Consider the following 17,684-nt stretch of genomic DNA (forward strand, 5'->3'; position numbering starts at 1 on the left):
TGGAAATATAGTTAATTTTTATGTATTGTTCTTGTACCCTGTAATCTTGTTGAACTCTTTTTTAGTTTTAATAGTGTTTGAGTGGATTCTTTAAGTTCCATGTATATAAGATCATGTCAACAGCAAGTAGTTTAACTGTTTTTTCCATTTGAATTTTTCTTTTCTTAGCTAGTATTTCCTGTATAAGTGGTTAAAGGACATTCTTGTCCTGTTTGTGATCTTAGGGGAAAGATATTCCATCTTTCACCATTTACCATGTTGTTTGCAATGGGCTTTTCATGGATGCCTTTTATCAGATTGATGGAGTTTACTTCTATTTCTAGTTTTTTGATATTTTTTGTAAATAAGGGTGTTAGATTTTGTTGAGTAATTTTCCTGCATGTATTGAGATGGTTATTGTATTGTCCTTTTTCTATTCATATGAACTATTAATTGATTTTCAAATGATAAACTAAACTTGCATTATTGGGATAAATTCCACTTGGTCATGGAGTATAATATTTTTATACATTATTGAATAAAATTTGCTAATATGTTTTTGAGGATTTGTGGTGTATAGTCATATAATGTTTATCTTAGTTTTCTTAGAGATTGATCTTCAGTTTTCTCATGTCTGATTTTGGTACCCGGGTAATATTGGACTTATAAAATGAGCTGGGAAGTGTTCTTTTGGTGGGGGGAGTTTCTAAATAATTGGTATTAATTCTTTTAAAAAATACTTGGTAAAATTAATCAGTGAAGCCATCTGGACCTGGGCTTTTTTAATGGGAAGTTTTAAAACTAGTTCATTGTTTTTGCTTGTTAACAGGTTTTTTTTTCAGATTTTTCTATTCTTTCTCAAGTCAGTTTCTGTAGTTTTTGTTATTCTAGAAAATTTTCCATTTCCTCAGTTACCTAATAGTTGTTCATAGCATTCCCTATGATTTTTGTATTTGTATTGCACAAAATATCCCTCTTTATATCAAGTTGTGTGTGTGTGTGTGTGTGTGTGTGTGTGTGTAAAGTGTATTTTGGCTTATAGTAATAAAATCATTCCAGATTTCTTATGGATGCTGAGTATGTGATGTATCGCTTTCTATTTTTAAAATTTTCATTCTGTTTGTGTCTTTGAATCAAAAATGTTTTTTGTAGACAGCATGTGTTTGGATTTTCACATTTTGTGCAATCTTGCTTTCAGTCTGAAGAATTTCTTTTATTTCCTTTAAGGTTGGTCTCGTAGTAGTGGAGTCTTGGGTTTTTTGGTTTCTTTTAGTTTTTTAATGTATGGATTTATTTCACCTTTAGTTTTGGAAAAATAGTTCTGATATCTTGGTTGACAGTTTTTGTTTTCCCCACAGAGTATATTATTTTACCTCCTGGACTCTATTGTTTCTGATGGTAAGTCAGGTGTTAATCTTACTGGAGTTGGAGTTCTCTTGTATATGAGACTTATATTTCTCTTCATGCTTAAGAAGTTTCCTCTTTGTTTTTTAATAGTTTTACTGTGATGCATTTTGGTGTAGTTCTCTGGGTTTATCTCATTTGGAGTTTATTTATCTTCTTGAATTTGCAGATTAATATCTTTCATCTTATTTACGAGATTTTCACCATCATTTTTGACTGTTTTTGTACTCCTTGCTCTTTGTCCTCTCCTTCTGGCACTCCCATTATTAATATGTTGGTGCATTTAATGGTGTCTATTTGTTTGAGGCTTTGTTCAATTTTCTTCATTATTATTTCTCTCTGTTCTTTAGGTGGCACGATGTGTATTGATCTATTTTCAGTTTGGTAAATCATTCTATAAACTTCACTCTGCTCCTGAGCCCTTCTAATGAATTTCCATTGCAGTTATTTTAATTTTCAAATCTAAAATTTTAATTTTTCTTTTCTCTTTATTGATATTCTCTGTGTGATGAGAATATCATACTCCCTTTACTTCCTTAAGCATGGTTTCCTTTTGTACATATTTACAGTAGCTTTTTTGAGGCCTGCTAAGTCCAATGTCTGGACCCTCCAAAGGGCAGTTTCTATTGCCTGCTGTTTTTCCTGTATATGTAAAAATTTCTTGTTTCTTTGTATGTCTTGTAATTTTTTGTTGAAAATGGACACGTTAGATAATATTTTCTACCTACTCTGGACTCTTCTTTCTTGCCAGCACTGATTGTTAGTTTTGTTTGCTTATTTATTGGTTTAGTGACTGGGATGGACTATTTGAATGAAGTCATTTCCCCCCCACAAGTGTGTTATCTGTGATGTTACTGTCAGAGTTCTGCCTTAGCCATGCACACAGTCCCTAGAGTGACAATGATATTAACAGGGTGCTCTTTGAATGTCTATGTAATGGTTAATTTTATGTGTTACCTTGACTGGCCTAAGTGATGCCTATGGTAAAACATTATTTCTCGATGTGTCTTAGGATGTTTCTGAAAGATATTAGCACTTGATTCAGTAGACTGAGTAAAGAGATTTACCCCATTAGGGCCCTAATAGAACAAAAAGGTGAAAGAGGGCAAATTCTCTCTTTCTTCTTGAACTGGGATATCCATTTTATCCTGTTCTCAGACATTGGAGCTCCTGGTTCTTGGGCTTGGGACTTTGGTACTTGGAACAGCAACCCCTTAGTTCTCAGACCTTTTGACTTATACTGAACTATGTAATACAACTGGCTCTCCTGGTTCTCCAACTTGTAGATGGCAGATTGTGGGGCTTCTTGACCTCCATAACTACATAAGTCAATTTCTTTAATAAATCAGTCTCTCTCTCTCTGCCTTTCTTTGTTTTTGTCTCTGTCTGTCTTTCTCTCTACGTATAAACACACACACACACACACACACACACACACACACACACACACACATATAAAATCAATCTATCTAACTAATTGGTTCTGTTCCTCTGGAGAACCTGACTAACACAGTCTCTTTCTCTGACTCTGTGTTAACTTGTCTGCTTCTGTTGGTATCACACCCTGCTTTTGACCTCTACTAATTGTTGACTGATTGCTTTATTGTTTTCAACAATATCTTGGCCATATATTTGCTCTATAGATTGGTTCAGTTAAATTTAAGCCATGTTCAGAGGATAGTCTGTAAGGTTGCCCTTCATGCTGCTATTTTGGAAATCATTTCCTAGAATACATAATGTAAAGAAATCATTACTGAAGAAAATCTGTGTCTGTGTGTATATTTTCATGAATGTTCTGGTAGATAGGGACAAATCTAATAGCTTGGGATAACTCTTTTTATTTGTCTCTTTCCATTGTTCCTTCTGGTGTACTTTTAGTGGGTGTGTGGTTTAGCTTTTTGCTTTCATGGAATTACTAGCCTCTTCTTAATTCCTTGTCACTGAAATGCCATTGGTTCCAAGGGTGACCTTGAACTTACCCATATACTTACGAAGTGATTTTTCTTGATAATTTTCTAGGTAGAAGCTCTACATCATTGCCCTAGAGCTGGGAGCTGGAACAGTGTTCTACTTCTCTCAAAGTGATAATTGTGCGTTATGATTAGTAGGAAATGTGTGTATTTCTCTCTGAATGTTTCTGATAGGTTGATATAAACAGTACCTTTATATAGAAAATACAAAACTTCACTGAAAAACTTAAAGTTTTATATCTATCAATAGATGTATCTTATTGATTCATTGGAAGGGCCAATAACATAAATGCCTACCTAATTTCACATATAGATCAAAGTAAATGTAATTAGAATTTGTACAAGATTGTTTGTTGTGTTCACTTTTGTTTTCGAGAAGTGATATTACCCCTTAATAGTTAGAATCCAGAACATGATTGAGATATATAGTAAACCTGTGGTAATTAGGTCTTGGTTTGGTTCAGGGAAAGCCCAGAAGATGACCTTTCTATACATGGGAACTTGATCTCTGGATAGATCCAGTACTGCAAATCACTGGCAAAAGATGGGAGAGTTTTCTAAATTGAACTTAAACTATGAAATATAGTTCTTACACTTATTGTTACTGTCTCCCTTGGAATGTAAACACCATGAAAGCAGGGATTTTGCCTGGTTTCTTTACTGCTGTATCTCTACTTTCTAGAACAATGTTTTCCTCTTAGTAAATACTAAAAAAATGTGATGAATATTGGTCTCTTATAAATTAATACAAAAAATACAGCTCAAGTGTTAAAAATGGTGAAAAGACAGGGATACAAAGCTTCATTGGTAATAGAGAAATACATAATAAGACTAGAGTTAAAAACCACCATATACCTATTTAAATGAAAAGAATTAAGGAGTGTAACAAAACCAAATATTGTTTACAATGCAAAGAAATGGATATTTTAATATAATGCTGTGGCCAAACCACTTTAGAAAACTATTATCTTATATAGTTGAACATATGAGTATACATTCCCTTTGATCTACTTTTATGCCTTATTCCTTTGAGATACACTTTTATATCTCAAACTGTGATGAGGAACATGGTGTTTTTGTTTTAAAATATTTAACATGTCATTGTTTTAAATATTTAAAAAATATCAACAAATACCTTTATAAAATAAAAGGTACAGAGCAAAGACATACAAAATATAAGCCTCACTTTTTTATTATTAGATTTAAACATAAAATTACACTTCAGTTTCTATTAAAAAATAGCCTTCCACACCCGGCCAAGATCGAATAATAAGGGACTGGATTATTATTGTGTCTAAAACAACCAAAGCCATCAGAAAAAATTATGTGAAACAATGAATTTCAAGACTGTAGTCATCAGCCAATAAAGGACAGAAATTTCTTAGAGCCAGAAAACACAGCACTTGAGACGTGTAATAATAGCCTGACTAAAGCAGTGAACCCTGGTAGAGCCCTACACTCTCAACTAAATTGAGGATATGGACCTGACAGTCCAGAGAGAAGAAGGCTGCTTATAGTTCACAGGACAGGAGGACCAGATAGGAGATAACTGCACAGAGACAAAAGTCTGGAGAGCTTTATTGGTCCTCTTTGAGTACTGAACAGAGTATTGATCAGCGCATGTATGTGAGGAAATTAAAGAACTTTTGAAAATAATTGGAACAGTGGACAGCACTCATACAGGGCCTGCAAAAGGAATGTTTCGCCCAGCCAGAGTGGAAAACTCATCATTCACAGAGTATTGAGTAGTATACTCAAAAAAGTCTTGCCTCAGTCGTGAGGAATAATGCACCTTATGATTGAATACTGCACCAAATTTGCCTAACAAGTCATAAAAGTAAGACCCAACAGTATCAAACTGTTCCCAAGTGACTTAATGCATTGTAGAACAGAGCACAAAATTACTTAATAGGAATCCAAAACTACCCAGCATCTAATAAAGTAAAATTTACAAATGCTTCCATCTATTGAAAAATTATCAGATATACAGACAATTGAGAAAACCTGGGCCTTGTTGAGGAGACTAATGAATAAATCAGAATGGACTCAGAATTGACCTAGATGTTAGAATTAGCCAACAGATTAATTAAAAGTTAGTATAATGGGATTCCATGTGTTTTAAAACTTAAATGGAAACGTGGAAGATGCAACAACAACCCAAATGAATATTCAGTATAAAAAGAGATTGAAATTGAATTTCTAGAAACGAAAACTATAAGGTTTGAGATGAAAAATAATTTAGGCTAGGAATTAATGGAAGATTAGACATTGCAGAAGAAAAGATTAATGAAGTGGACACATAATAATGGAAGCCATACAAAATGAAGCAGAGAGATACAGGGTTTCAGAAAAAAAGAGCACCTGTGAGCTCCAAGATAACTTCATGTAGCCTGTTGTCACACAGCAGCCTAGCAGACTGTCCCCCCATGTCTTTCTTTGTGGAAAGAAAAGTCTGTGAGACTGTGCCTTTTTGGGACGTTATTTATCTCAGTGTTTTACACCTCATGTCTCTCTAGTCTCCAAAAGAGGGTTTGCAGCCAATGACGAGTAAGATTCCCCTTAAGATTCCCCGTAAGATTGTGGGGTGGGGGACAACTCAAGCCAAGCGGAACCCCGTGGAAACTCCCGATGAGCTGCCTTAGAAAGATCTGGGAAAGGGCCTTACCTCCCCCTTCCTCCTGCCTGGGAAAAATCACTGCTGACTCTAGTTTTTCCCCCCTCACCTAATTATGAGAAAAGTCTTTAGAGCGATAAGATCAAGCTCTCTCTGCTCAGCTCTATAAAACAGTCTCGACATGTGATATATGTCCTTTAGGGAGTCACATACCTCACCTCAGTCATCATAGGAATTTTTGCTTTGGCTGTTTGGAGACCAACATAATTGGTTTGAGTTGTTTCTGTAATATGATGGATGAGTCTCACAGACTGTGTCAGAAACAATAAGACTCCCTTGTATGCTTACAAATAAAAGCCACCAGACGGCTTGATTCTGGGCTCCAGTCTTTCATGACTGGAGACCCCTGGCCTTCTGAGATTTAACTGCATTAAGTCTCTGTTTCTTTCTTTCTTGAAAACTTAACTCAAAGCCGCTCCTTCTCGCACCCTCACTGCCCGTGTTGCGATGGACGCGACAGTAGCCTAACATGTATTTTTGGAATTCCTGAACAAAAGGGAACAGGGAACAGAAAACAATATTTAGAGAATTAATGATTAAAACTTCCAAATGTAGTGAGAACCCACCAATCCAAGATGCTCAACAAACCCCAAGCATGATAAGCATGAAGAAAACTACACCAAAAAAAGCTCTAAACCACTGTTAAAGAAGAAATCTTAAAAGCAGACAGTGACAAAACATACAGATGAAAGCAGATTTCTCCTTAAATGAGGCAAGAGAGAATGTAGTGGAGCATTAATTTTAGAGTTTGGAAAGCAAAAATATCAACATAGAAATCTATACTCAGCAAAAGTAGCTGTCAGAAACAGTAGAAAAATAAGGACGTTTTCAGATGTATAAAAGGTGAAGGATTTTATTACCAGCAGATGTTCTTTAGAAGAAATGTTTTGATATCTGATGAAAATCTACATTTACCCCAAAGAATGAAGACAGGAAATGATGACTACATGGATGTGTGTATAAGACATTTCTTTTCATTTAAGTCCCTATAAAAAATATTTACTTTAACAAAAATAATAACAAATGTATTGTGAGGTTTGTAACATCTAAGTAAAATACATGACAGTTACAGCCTTAAGGGCAGGAGAAGTGAAAGTATAATATTGTAAGATTCTTATACTATATGTAAAGTCATGTAATATGACTTGCACATACGCTAATAAAGATGTAATCATATTGATAATCACAGAAAATGTAAGTGATCTAAGTACCCCATTTAAAAGTCAAAGATTGCCAGGTGAGATCAATAAGAAAGGTAACATCAAATTATATGCAGTCTAGGATTAAGTCCTCTTCGTAAATTTATCAATATGAAAAAATCTTTCACTGTCAGTATTCTTGGCTTTGAAATCTATTTCATCTGATACATAGCACTGCAGCCTGTTGAATAATTCTACCACTGTGTATCTTTTCCCGTTCTTATGTCCAATATATTTGAGTCTTTGAATTTAACATGTTGCATACATACATACATACATAACATACACTTTTATTTTTTAATATTTATTTAATTTTTTTTGCAGGCTACTTTCTTTATCCAGAACTTTCTGATCCAATTTCTTCTCTCTTAAGTCTGTTGTTGTTGATTTTTTGTTCTTTCCCGCATCTTTTTATCTCATTTATTAAAATTTCAGTCGTATCTGTTTTCTCTGGGTTCACTGTTAGTCTGCTTGGGCTGCTATACCAAAATACCACAGACTGGCTGGCTTAAACAACAGAAGTTTATTTTCTCACAGTTCACTTTACACAGTGCTAGAGACTAGAAGTCCAAAATGAAGGTGCCAGTAGGGTTGGTTTCTGGTGAGGCTTTTCTCCTCGGCCTGCAGACAGCTCCTTCTTTCTGTGTCTACACATGACCATTTGTCTGTACTCATATGGAGAGCAGACAAGCTCTGGTGTCTTTTCCTCTTCTAATAAGGGCACCATTCCTTTTGGATTAGCGCTCCACACTACGATCTCCTTTGACCTTAATTACCTCCTTAAAGGCCCTGTCTTCAAATACTGTCACATTGGGGGTTAGAACTTCAACATTTGAATTTGGAGGGGACTCAGTTCAGGCCATAACAATCTCCTTGTAATTTAATACTATTTTCTAAGATAATTTTGTTGGTTTTACACTTTTACTCTTCACTTTGATCAGCCCATACCTCCTTAGTACCCATCAACTACAAGGGCCGTTTTTTGGATTTCCTACTCGTCAGAGCTTGTCTATGAGAACTGAAACATCATCTCAGTATTTTCCTGCCCACAGTGGAACTTTTCCTTTCTGGGAATAATTTTATTTGTATTTAATTATTTCTGAGTTCTCTGTCTCTTCTTTTACATGTAGTTCCCGCAGTCTTGAGCTGAATTTTTCCATAGATGTGGACTCTATGTCAGTTGCTTCTATGTTTGAATATTTATTTCCTTAATGGTGATTTATAGTTAGTATTGTGTATCTCTTACTTATGCTAAAGTAATGGGTTACTATAGGTAATTTATTGCTCTCCTTATATTGATTTTCATAAGTTTTTTGGAGGATACATGGGGAGATTTCAGATGTAAGCAGTTGCTATTATTATTCAGACATGAGAAACCAAATGTATGTGTTCTATTAGCCAGTTTTCTCTCCCTTTTTCCACTATGCTAGGCTTTTTGTTTTTGTTTTTCTTTCTTCACCTAAAATCCAAGAAATAGAACAAAAAATAAATACTTACAATTGTTTTCATCCCTGGAGACTGGAAAAGATATCAAAGTCAGCTATAACATGGGGCATTTGTATACAGGTCATGTTCCATGAGAAATGTGTTGATACTTATATAGTAACATTAATTTTTCTTATTTCCAGAAGTCTGGAAAACTGATTACATGGAACAGAGGAACCAAAAAAACCAGTCTCAACATGTGTGGGAAGTTGTATACATGAATAACAAAATGCTGACTAAAGAGCGAGGTAATGTAATAGGAAAACCATTTAATTTGGAGACAAAATTTTTTCCTTCCAGAAAAATACTCTGTCAGTGTGACTCCTGTGGAATGAGTTTCAAGTATATTTCAGAATTGATTATCAGTAAGAAAAGCTATTTAGGAAAAAAGACTGATGAATTTAATGTCAGTGGAAAATTACTACTCAGTACTGTACATAAGAAAACTCATATTAGAGAGAAAAGTGAATTTTTAAAAAATGGGAAAACTTGCGATCATAATGAGGACCCTATTCAACATGAGAAGATTCAAACTTTAGAGCAAAACTTTGATTGTAATGTACATCAAGAAGCCTTCCTTGAAAAGGCAATATTTAATACACACAAGAGAGAGATCACAGAAGGCAATGACTGTGAATATAATGAATATGAGAGAACATCTTGTGAGAACTCCTCCTTCTCGTTCCATCAGATAACTCCCTCAAAGGAAAATCACTGTGAATTTAGTATTTGTGGGAAATCCTTATGTGTGAATTCTACCCTTTTGAAGCATCATGGGGCACATATGAAACACTGTGAATGTAATGGAAGTGGGAATAATATCAGGAGGAAGTTATATTTCTCACAACTTCAGAAATCTCATAAAGGAGAGAAACACTTTGAATGTAATGAATGTGGGAAAGCTTTCTGGGACAAGTCACACCTCACTCGACATCAGAGGATACATACAGGAGAGAAACACTTTCAGTGTAGTGAATGTGAGAAAACATTTTGGGAGATGTCAAACCTCACTAAACATCAGAGATCACACACAGGGGAGAAACCCTATGAATGCAGTGAATGTGAGAAAGCCTTCAGCCATAAGTCAGCCCTCACATTACACCAGAGAACACACACAGGGGAGAAACCCTATCGGTGTAACGCATGTGGGAAAACTTTTTACCAGAAGTCAGACCTCACTAAACATCAGAGAACACACACAGGACTGAAACCCTATGAATGTCATGAATGTGGGAAGTGCTTCTGCATAAATTCACACCTTACAGTACATCAGAGAATTCATACAGGTGAGAAACCCTTTGAATGTCCTGAGTGTGGGAAATCTTTCTGTCAGAAGTCACATCTTACACAACATCAAAGAACTCATATAGGGGATAAACCCTATGAATGTAATACATGTGGCAAAACTTTCTACCACAAGTCTGTACTTACCAGACATCAGATAATTCATACAGGGTTGAAACCTTATGAATGTTACAAATGTGGGAAAACCTTCTGCTTGAAGTCTGACCTCACAGTACATCAGCGAACTCACACAGGGGAGAAACCCTTTGCATGCCCTGAATGTGGAAAATTCTTCAGCCATAAGTCCACCCTCTCTCAACATTATAGAACACATACAGGGGAGAAACCCTATGAATGTCAGGAATGTGGAAAAATCTTCTACAACAAATCATACCTCACTAAACATAATAGAACACATACAGGAGAGAAACCTTATGAATGCAGTGAATGCGGGAAAACCTTCTGCCAGAAGTCACAACTCACTCAGCACAAGAGAATTCACATAGGAGAGAAACCATATGAATGTAGTGAATGTGGAAAGGCTTTCTGTCATAAGTCCGCTCTCATTGTACACCAGAGAACTCATACAGAAGAAAAGCCCTATAAATGTAATGAATGTGGAAAGTCTTTCTGTGTGAAGTCAGGACTTATTTTACATCAGAGAAAACATACAGGGGAGAAGCCCTATGAATGTACTGAATGCGGGAAATCCTTCAGTCACAAATCCTCCCTCACAGTGCATCACAGGGCTCACACAGGAGAGAAATCTTGTCAGTGTAATGAATGTGGGAAAATTTTTTACCGTAAATCAGACCTTGCCAAACATCAGAGATCACACACAGGGGAGAAGCCCTATGAATGTAACACATGTAGAAAAACCTTCTCTCAGAAGTCAAACCTCATTGTACATCAGAGAACGCACACAGGAGAAAAATCTTGTGATTGAAGTGAATATTAGAACTGTAGAGCCAAAATTCAGCACCTATTGCACGTCAAAGAATTCACACAGTGGAGCAAGCTCTCTTGACATCCTGAATGTTCAGTAACCATCCATAAACTGTCCTTATTTTACTCCAAAGTAATTATACGGGGCAAACCCGTAATCTGCAACAAATATTGGACAGTTTTGTTAAGAAGTAACATTCCATTGAATGTCAGGTAACTAATATTGGTATAAAACCTTACAGATATTTTTGATTTTGTGAAAGTTTTCAGCAAAAATACAAAATAGGTTATGTCAGAATTTATACTGAAGAGAAATCTACCTGAGACATAGTTGGAAAATTTCCTTTAGAAATAATGTAACATCAAAAGTTGTATTTTGGTTTTGATGCCGTAATTTTCTTTAAGAAATGTAACAAATTGTAACTTATGGATGTATATTGTGTAATGTAAAGCTTTAAAACAACAAAAGAAGAGCAAAACAAGGAAGTAGAATCACAAGAAGTTGTAATGATAGTACATAGAATTCTCATGTGCCCTTCACCAGGCTTCCTCTAATGATTATATCAAACTTAACTGTAATGTATTCTCAAGTACAAGAAATTGATGGTACCCTTCTACTGCGTTAGACACTGATCATATTCAGATTTCAGCAGATTTTACATGCATTCTGTTTGTGGGTGTAATTACATGAAATTTTATCACTTGTAGATTTGAATAACCATCAGCACAGTTAGGTTACACAATCAAAAAGGAATCTGTAATTTGTATTTCATCAGGTTTACAAAGAAATCAGGATTTTACCACGAGAAGTTCCCTTGTGTTAATAATCATACCCTTTCTGCAACCCTAATCCTGGCAACCATTTGAATATGAAGCTTTCTAAAAGAAGAGATAAATTGAATAATCAGTCCATAGCATTAAATACATACGTGAAGCATCCCTTAAGTTCACAGGCCTCATGTGTGTATAAGTGGTATGTTATATAAACTGTGTTTCATATGCATAATGGGACAATATAATTGTGACTAGGAAATAGGAATATTTCTAGTTTAGTAGTAGTAATAGTAGTAGTTCTGCAACATCCCCCACATGTGTAGAACCTGGAGGAACAGTTTAAAAGGAGGACCACAAAGTTAATGTCAACCCCTTAAAAATTGTAAATAAAAATAACAGAATAATAAAGTGTTCTGTGCATGAGAGGTCTAGGCCCTATTCTCTTTGCCTCCTTTCTCTTCTCACCCATGGTTCATCCCAAGCCATGATGTGCCTTGAGTGTACGTATGTGAATACTCTAGCCTTCAGTCTAAATTTTATCCATACAAGTAGCTGACCTCCATGACAGGGCCCAGGAAAGAAGACACAGACAGATTAGATAATACTCAAAGGTGTAAGTTAGACTGTAAATTCAGGGGTCTGATGTACCCAGAGAGATGTCTGGGCCCTTAGAGACTTTTGACTATATGAGAAGGAGGGTTGAGGTTGGAGCAGGACCACAGTAGAGCTAGAACGGGACTTTTATTGACAGTGTAAAGGTGGTATAGTCAATCACGTGATTAAGTTACATAATTAGGTTACACAAGTAATCTAAGATTACACAATCTAGTGATCTTAGATTACACAGTCTAAGCGTCCATTTTAGGAAACTAGAGAAAGAAGAGCAAATTAAATCTAAATTAGGCAAAACAAAAGAAATAATGATTAAAGTCAAAATCAGTGCAATTGAGAACAACCGATCAAGAAAATCAATAAAACTGAAAGCTGGTTCTTTGAAAAAGTCAATAAAATTGATAAATTTCTAGCCAGACTAACTGAGAAAGAGAAGACACAAATTGCTAATATCAGTAATAAAAGAGGTGCCTTAACTACTAATCCCCTGGACATCAAAAGGATTGTAAAGGATTATGTGGACCACTCTATGCCCACAGATTTGATAACCGAGATGAAATGGACCAATTCCTTGAAAGACACAATCTGCCAGAACTCACAGAAGGATAAATCTGAATAGACAGACAATCTATTAAACAAATTCAATCAATACTTTATCTTCCAACTCAGACATTATCAGGCCCAGGTGGGCTCACTGGTAAATTCTACCAAACATTTAAGGATGAAATGATAACAATTTGCTACAATCTCTTCCAGAAAGAAAAAGCAGAGGGAATACTTCCAGCATCACCCTATTAACAAAACCAGGCAAAGACATTAAAAGAAAGCTACAGACCAATATCTCTCATGAACATAGACGTAGTAGAAATCATGAACAAAATGTTAGTAAATTGAACAAAATGTTAGTACACCATGACCAGGTGGGATTTATTCCAGGTATGGCAAGGCTGGGCCAACATTCGATAGTTAATGTAACACATCAACAAGCTAAAGAAGAAATGCCATATAATCATATTAATAGATGCGGTAAAGCATTTCACAAAATCTTAACGCCCATTCATGATAAAAAACTAGGACTACAGGGGACTTCCTTAACATAGTAAAGAACACCTACAAAAAACCTACAGCTAACATTATGCTTAATGGTAAGAAACTAGATGCTGCCCCAGTAAGATAATGAGCAAGGCAAGGAGGTCCTCTCTCACCACTCTTTTTCAACATCCTTTGGAAGTCCTAGATAATGCAGGAAGACAAGTAAAGGAAATTACAGGTACACAGATTTGGAAGGAAAAGATAAAACTGTGTTCACAGATAACATAATTGTCTACATGGAAAATTTCAAAGAATCAATGACAAAACCTGACGCTAGTAAGCGATTATAGCAAGGTTATAGGAAGTGATTCGTGGGTGGGTGATACAAAAGAAATGAGCTATGAAGTAACAAAAGACATGGAGGAAGCTTAGATGCATATTGCTAAATGAAAGAAGCCCATCCGAAGAGGCTTTATACAGTATGATTCCAATGATAATGCATTCTGATAAAGGCAAAACTATGGGACAGTTAAAAGGTCAATGATTGCCAGGGCTGAGAGAGAGGGCGTGAGGGATGCATAGGTGGATTACAGAGTATTTTTAAGACAGTGAAGCTATTCTGTAGGTTACTACAGAGGTGGATACGTGCCATTCATTTGTCAGGACTCAGCATGTAAAATAGAGTAAACACTATGGACTTTAGTAATAATGTATCAGTATTGGCTCATCAGTTATACCAAATGGACCACCTAATGCAATAAGGGAAACTGTGGAGAGGGTTAGAGGTAAAGGGACATATAGGAACTTTGTACTATCTTGTCAATTTTTTGTAACCTTAAAACTACCCTGAAAAATAAAATATTAAATAAACAGCATTACCTGCATATAGCAGTGTGCTTTCTTGTATATTTATAAAATTGAAAACTCACATCATCCCGTAGCAGTTTTCCCATGATGAGGGGGAAATGCATTCTCAGAAGTCATATTGAAAACCACTAAAGTGTATTTTCAGTTATGCCTTTTTGCTTTTCTAAGCCTTATTATCTTTTTTTGGAATTAACTTAAATTCTTTACCTCTTTTTATCTTTTTTATAACATCTGGTTTCTGTATGAAAGTTTTTGTCAGTCATATGTTTCTGCACTTTATTAATATAATCACTAATGGTCATTCGAGTGTGTGTGTGTCTGTGTGGTGGTGGTAGAGCCAATGTTCTCTCCCCTCAGAAAAAGGTTTAATCCATTTGTACACTGCCATTTTCTTCATGGCATTATCCCCATAAACTTGGACTAACATTTCACTTCCACTTTTGCCAAGTTTAAAAAGAAATTGAATGTATGCTCGTTGCTCTAATTCAAGCTCATACATTCTCATGAGGGCACACAAAACCACGCAACAACAATAATGAATGCCACTCAGCAAGACACGTCAACACAAACACAGTTGTGAGACGCTGATCTACCAAGGTTATGACACCTTACCGAGCTGTTTGTGTAGTGCTGCCAGTGTAAGCGCACGGTGGCAAGTTTGCAAACTTATTCTTCAGACCTATATTGATAAGTGTTATGTCTTCTGGATATATAGTTCCCTTTGTCAATATAAAATATCAGTCTTTGTTAGTACCTTTTTACAAAATCTATTTTGTCAGATATAAGTGTGGATACACCCGCCTTTCTTTGAATGCCATTTGCTTGGAGTTATTTTGTACCCCGTCATTTTGAGTCTATGAGTATGTTTGTCTTTGCAGCTGAGATACGCCTCCTGAAGGCAGAATATAGTTGGGTTTTGTTTGTAGATCCAACATACTACTCTATGCTTTTTATTGGTGAGTTTAGTTCATTTACATTTAGGATGATTATTGACGTGAGGATTTTTTATAGCCATTTTATTTTTTGTTTTCTGGTAGCTCTGTGTGTCCATTGTTTCTTTTTTCTTGTGTTTCTGTCTTTTAATTTGGTGGCATTTTATGATTTTTTTTCTGTTTCCTCTTTTATGTTATGTGTCTCAGTTTTAAAGTTTTTTGTGTGGTTACCATTAGGTTTGTGTAAAAGAAATTTTCATGTGTATAATCATCTTTTCTGATTGCATCTTATCTCCTTTCATCTGTGCAAATTCAGACCTTAGCCCATTTCCCTTTTACGTTTTTATTGTCAGAAATCATCCCTTTTTATACTGTGAGTTCATTTCCAAAGTGCAGTAGCTGTTGTCTCGTTTTTAAAATGTTTTTACCTTCTTTAACTTTTATGTCATATTTAAGTGTATAATACTCTATTCTGAACAAGGATTGCAATTTCATGCTTCTGTCTATCAGTCATTTTACTCATAGTTTTGTATCATTTTGTCTTTTGGTTTCATGTAGAAGTACACCTTTCAGTGTTTCCTGTAATGCAGGTCTTTTGGAGGTAAATTCCTTCAGCTTTTGTATCTTTCTGGAAAAGTCTTTTTTTCTCCTTCACATGTAAAGGGTAACTTTGCTTTATATATTATTCTTGGCTGGTCATTTCTCTCAGTAATTTGAATATTTGATTCCACTTCCTCCTAGCTTTTGGGGTTTATGTTGAAAATCCAATCATAATCTAATGGGATTTCCTTTATAGGTTACCATCTTCATTTCACTGGCTTCCTTGAGAATTCTTCCTTTGTCATTAATTTTTCACAATTTTAATATAATGTGCCTTGTGGAAGGCCTTTTTGGATTGAGATAATTAGATGTTCTGTTTGCTTCTTGGACTCAAGGATCCAGTTGTTTCCACAGGTTTGGGAAGTTCTTGTTGATTATTTGTTTGAATAGTCTCTCTGTTCCCTTCTCCCTCTCTTCTCTTTCAGCTATAGCAATTAGTCTTGTGTTGCTCTTTCTGATAGAGTCAGATGGTTCTTACAGAGTTCTTTCATTGTTTTTTTACTCTTAAATCTCTCTTCTTCCATCTGAATCATTTGTAGATTTCTATCTTCGATATCACTAGTTGGGTACTCCATCTGGTCAGCTCTGTTTAGCTCACTACTTTATTCTTCGTCTCTTTTATTGAGTTCTTTAGCTCCAGAATTTCTCTTTGGTTCCTTTTTATAGTTTTAATCTCTTTGATACAGTACTCCTTTTGCGCATTGATTTTCAGTTCATTAAATATCTTTCTGAATTTTTTTGTATCTTGAGTTTTTTCAGAACTGCAATCTTGAATTGTCTGTCATTTAAATCACATGTTTCCATGTCTTTAATTTTATTTCTTGCAGATTTTTCATCTTTCTGAGCTTCCTTGTTACATTGATTATTCATAGTATTTGATAGGTTATTTTCTCTGCCTAGGCATTTGTGGTAATAAAATCTGCTTTTTAAAAGTGTTTGAAGCTCTGGTGAAGGGAGGCAGCTATACTTCAGTGGCTTTGTTTTCTGCCTGGAAATGTTGGCTACTAGACCACAGTTGTCACAATTTTATATTCCATCTCTGCCCCTGTTACTGGGTTCAGCTGCAGTGTGTGCTGATGACTCAGGCAGGAATGTACATTGTATTCCTCTGCTCGTTAGGACTGCAGAGTGTGTGCATTGTAAACTTACTCTTCCCCTGCTACCAAGTCCCACAGTGAGCTCTGGACTGCATCCGTGGTACCTATCTCTGTCTTTCTCCCTTCCCTCCTTCCCTGTTTGCTCAGATATGCCCATCTTCAGATATTTCAATGCAAGGATCTCTCATATGTGTTTGTGTTGAGCAGGGAATCCTTTGTTGAATTCCAGCTGTCCTAGTTGTAATTTCAAGAGGAGAGACCTTGAGGACCTGTCACATCAACAGGCTGCTATTGTCTGGTCTTTAGTTGTTTTTTTTATAGTCTTCAAAATATTTCAAGTTATAGCAACTGTGGCTCAGTATGATAGGCTCTTTGACATCTGAAACTGAGAGTCTTCTAATGGCTTAACTGCAAGTTTCTCTCCTTATTGTCCTCTCATAGATAAGGCCTTGTAGTCAGACAGTTTTCCATCCTTAGTAAGAAAGATCTGGTGTAGGTATAGTTCTTGCTTATCCCTGAGAAGCAAATTTCACTTTTCCACCAGCCTTCATAATTATTTAAACAAGCCATTCACATCCTCTCACAGGAGCCAAGTGTCACTGCACCCTCTTGATACTACAGAACCACTTACCACAATTCCTAGTTCCCTCTCTTCCCAAGTGTGACACCTGTGTGGCCCTGCATGGCAGGTGGTGTCCTCGTCACCTGGTCTGTATGTGTGACTATAACATATAGGTCTCATCTCTTCAGTGTCAGGTGTCATGTGTTCAGCCATTCCATATCCTATATCCATTCCTATCCCTCCACCAAGAGTGAGTGAATAGGAGTCA

The 17,684-nt window shown here is 35.8% G+C and overlaps 1 protein-coding gene across 3 annotated transcripts in view; it reads left to right on the forward strand.

Annotated features, from left to right (window-relative positions):
• Positions 1–11,319, forward strand: part of ZNF33B (zinc finger protein 33B) — a 35,052-nt gene extending 23,733 nt beyond the window's left edge. For 2 of the 3 annotated variants that reach the window (XM_033130583.1, XM_033130585.1), the window contains one exon: positions 8,855–11,319. In XM_033130583.1, coding sequence (XP_032986474.1) covers positions 8,855–10,941 — 2,087 coding nt within the window. In that variant the 3' untranslated portion in view covers positions 10,942–11,319. The remainder of the gene's footprint in view (positions 1–8,854) is intronic. The other variant, XM_033130584.1, reaches the window with a different exon arrangement.
• Positions 11,320–17,684: the final 6,365 nt, after the last annotated feature.

Source organism: Rhinolophus ferrumequinum, chromosome 16 (genome assembly GCF_004115265.2).
Source record: "Rhinolophus ferrumequinum isolate MPI-CBG mRhiFer1 chromosome 16, mRhiFer1_v1.p, whole genome shotgun sequence".
Lineage (NCBI taxonomy): Eukaryota > Metazoa > Chordata > Mammalia > Chiroptera > Rhinolophidae > Rhinolophus > Rhinolophus ferrumequinum.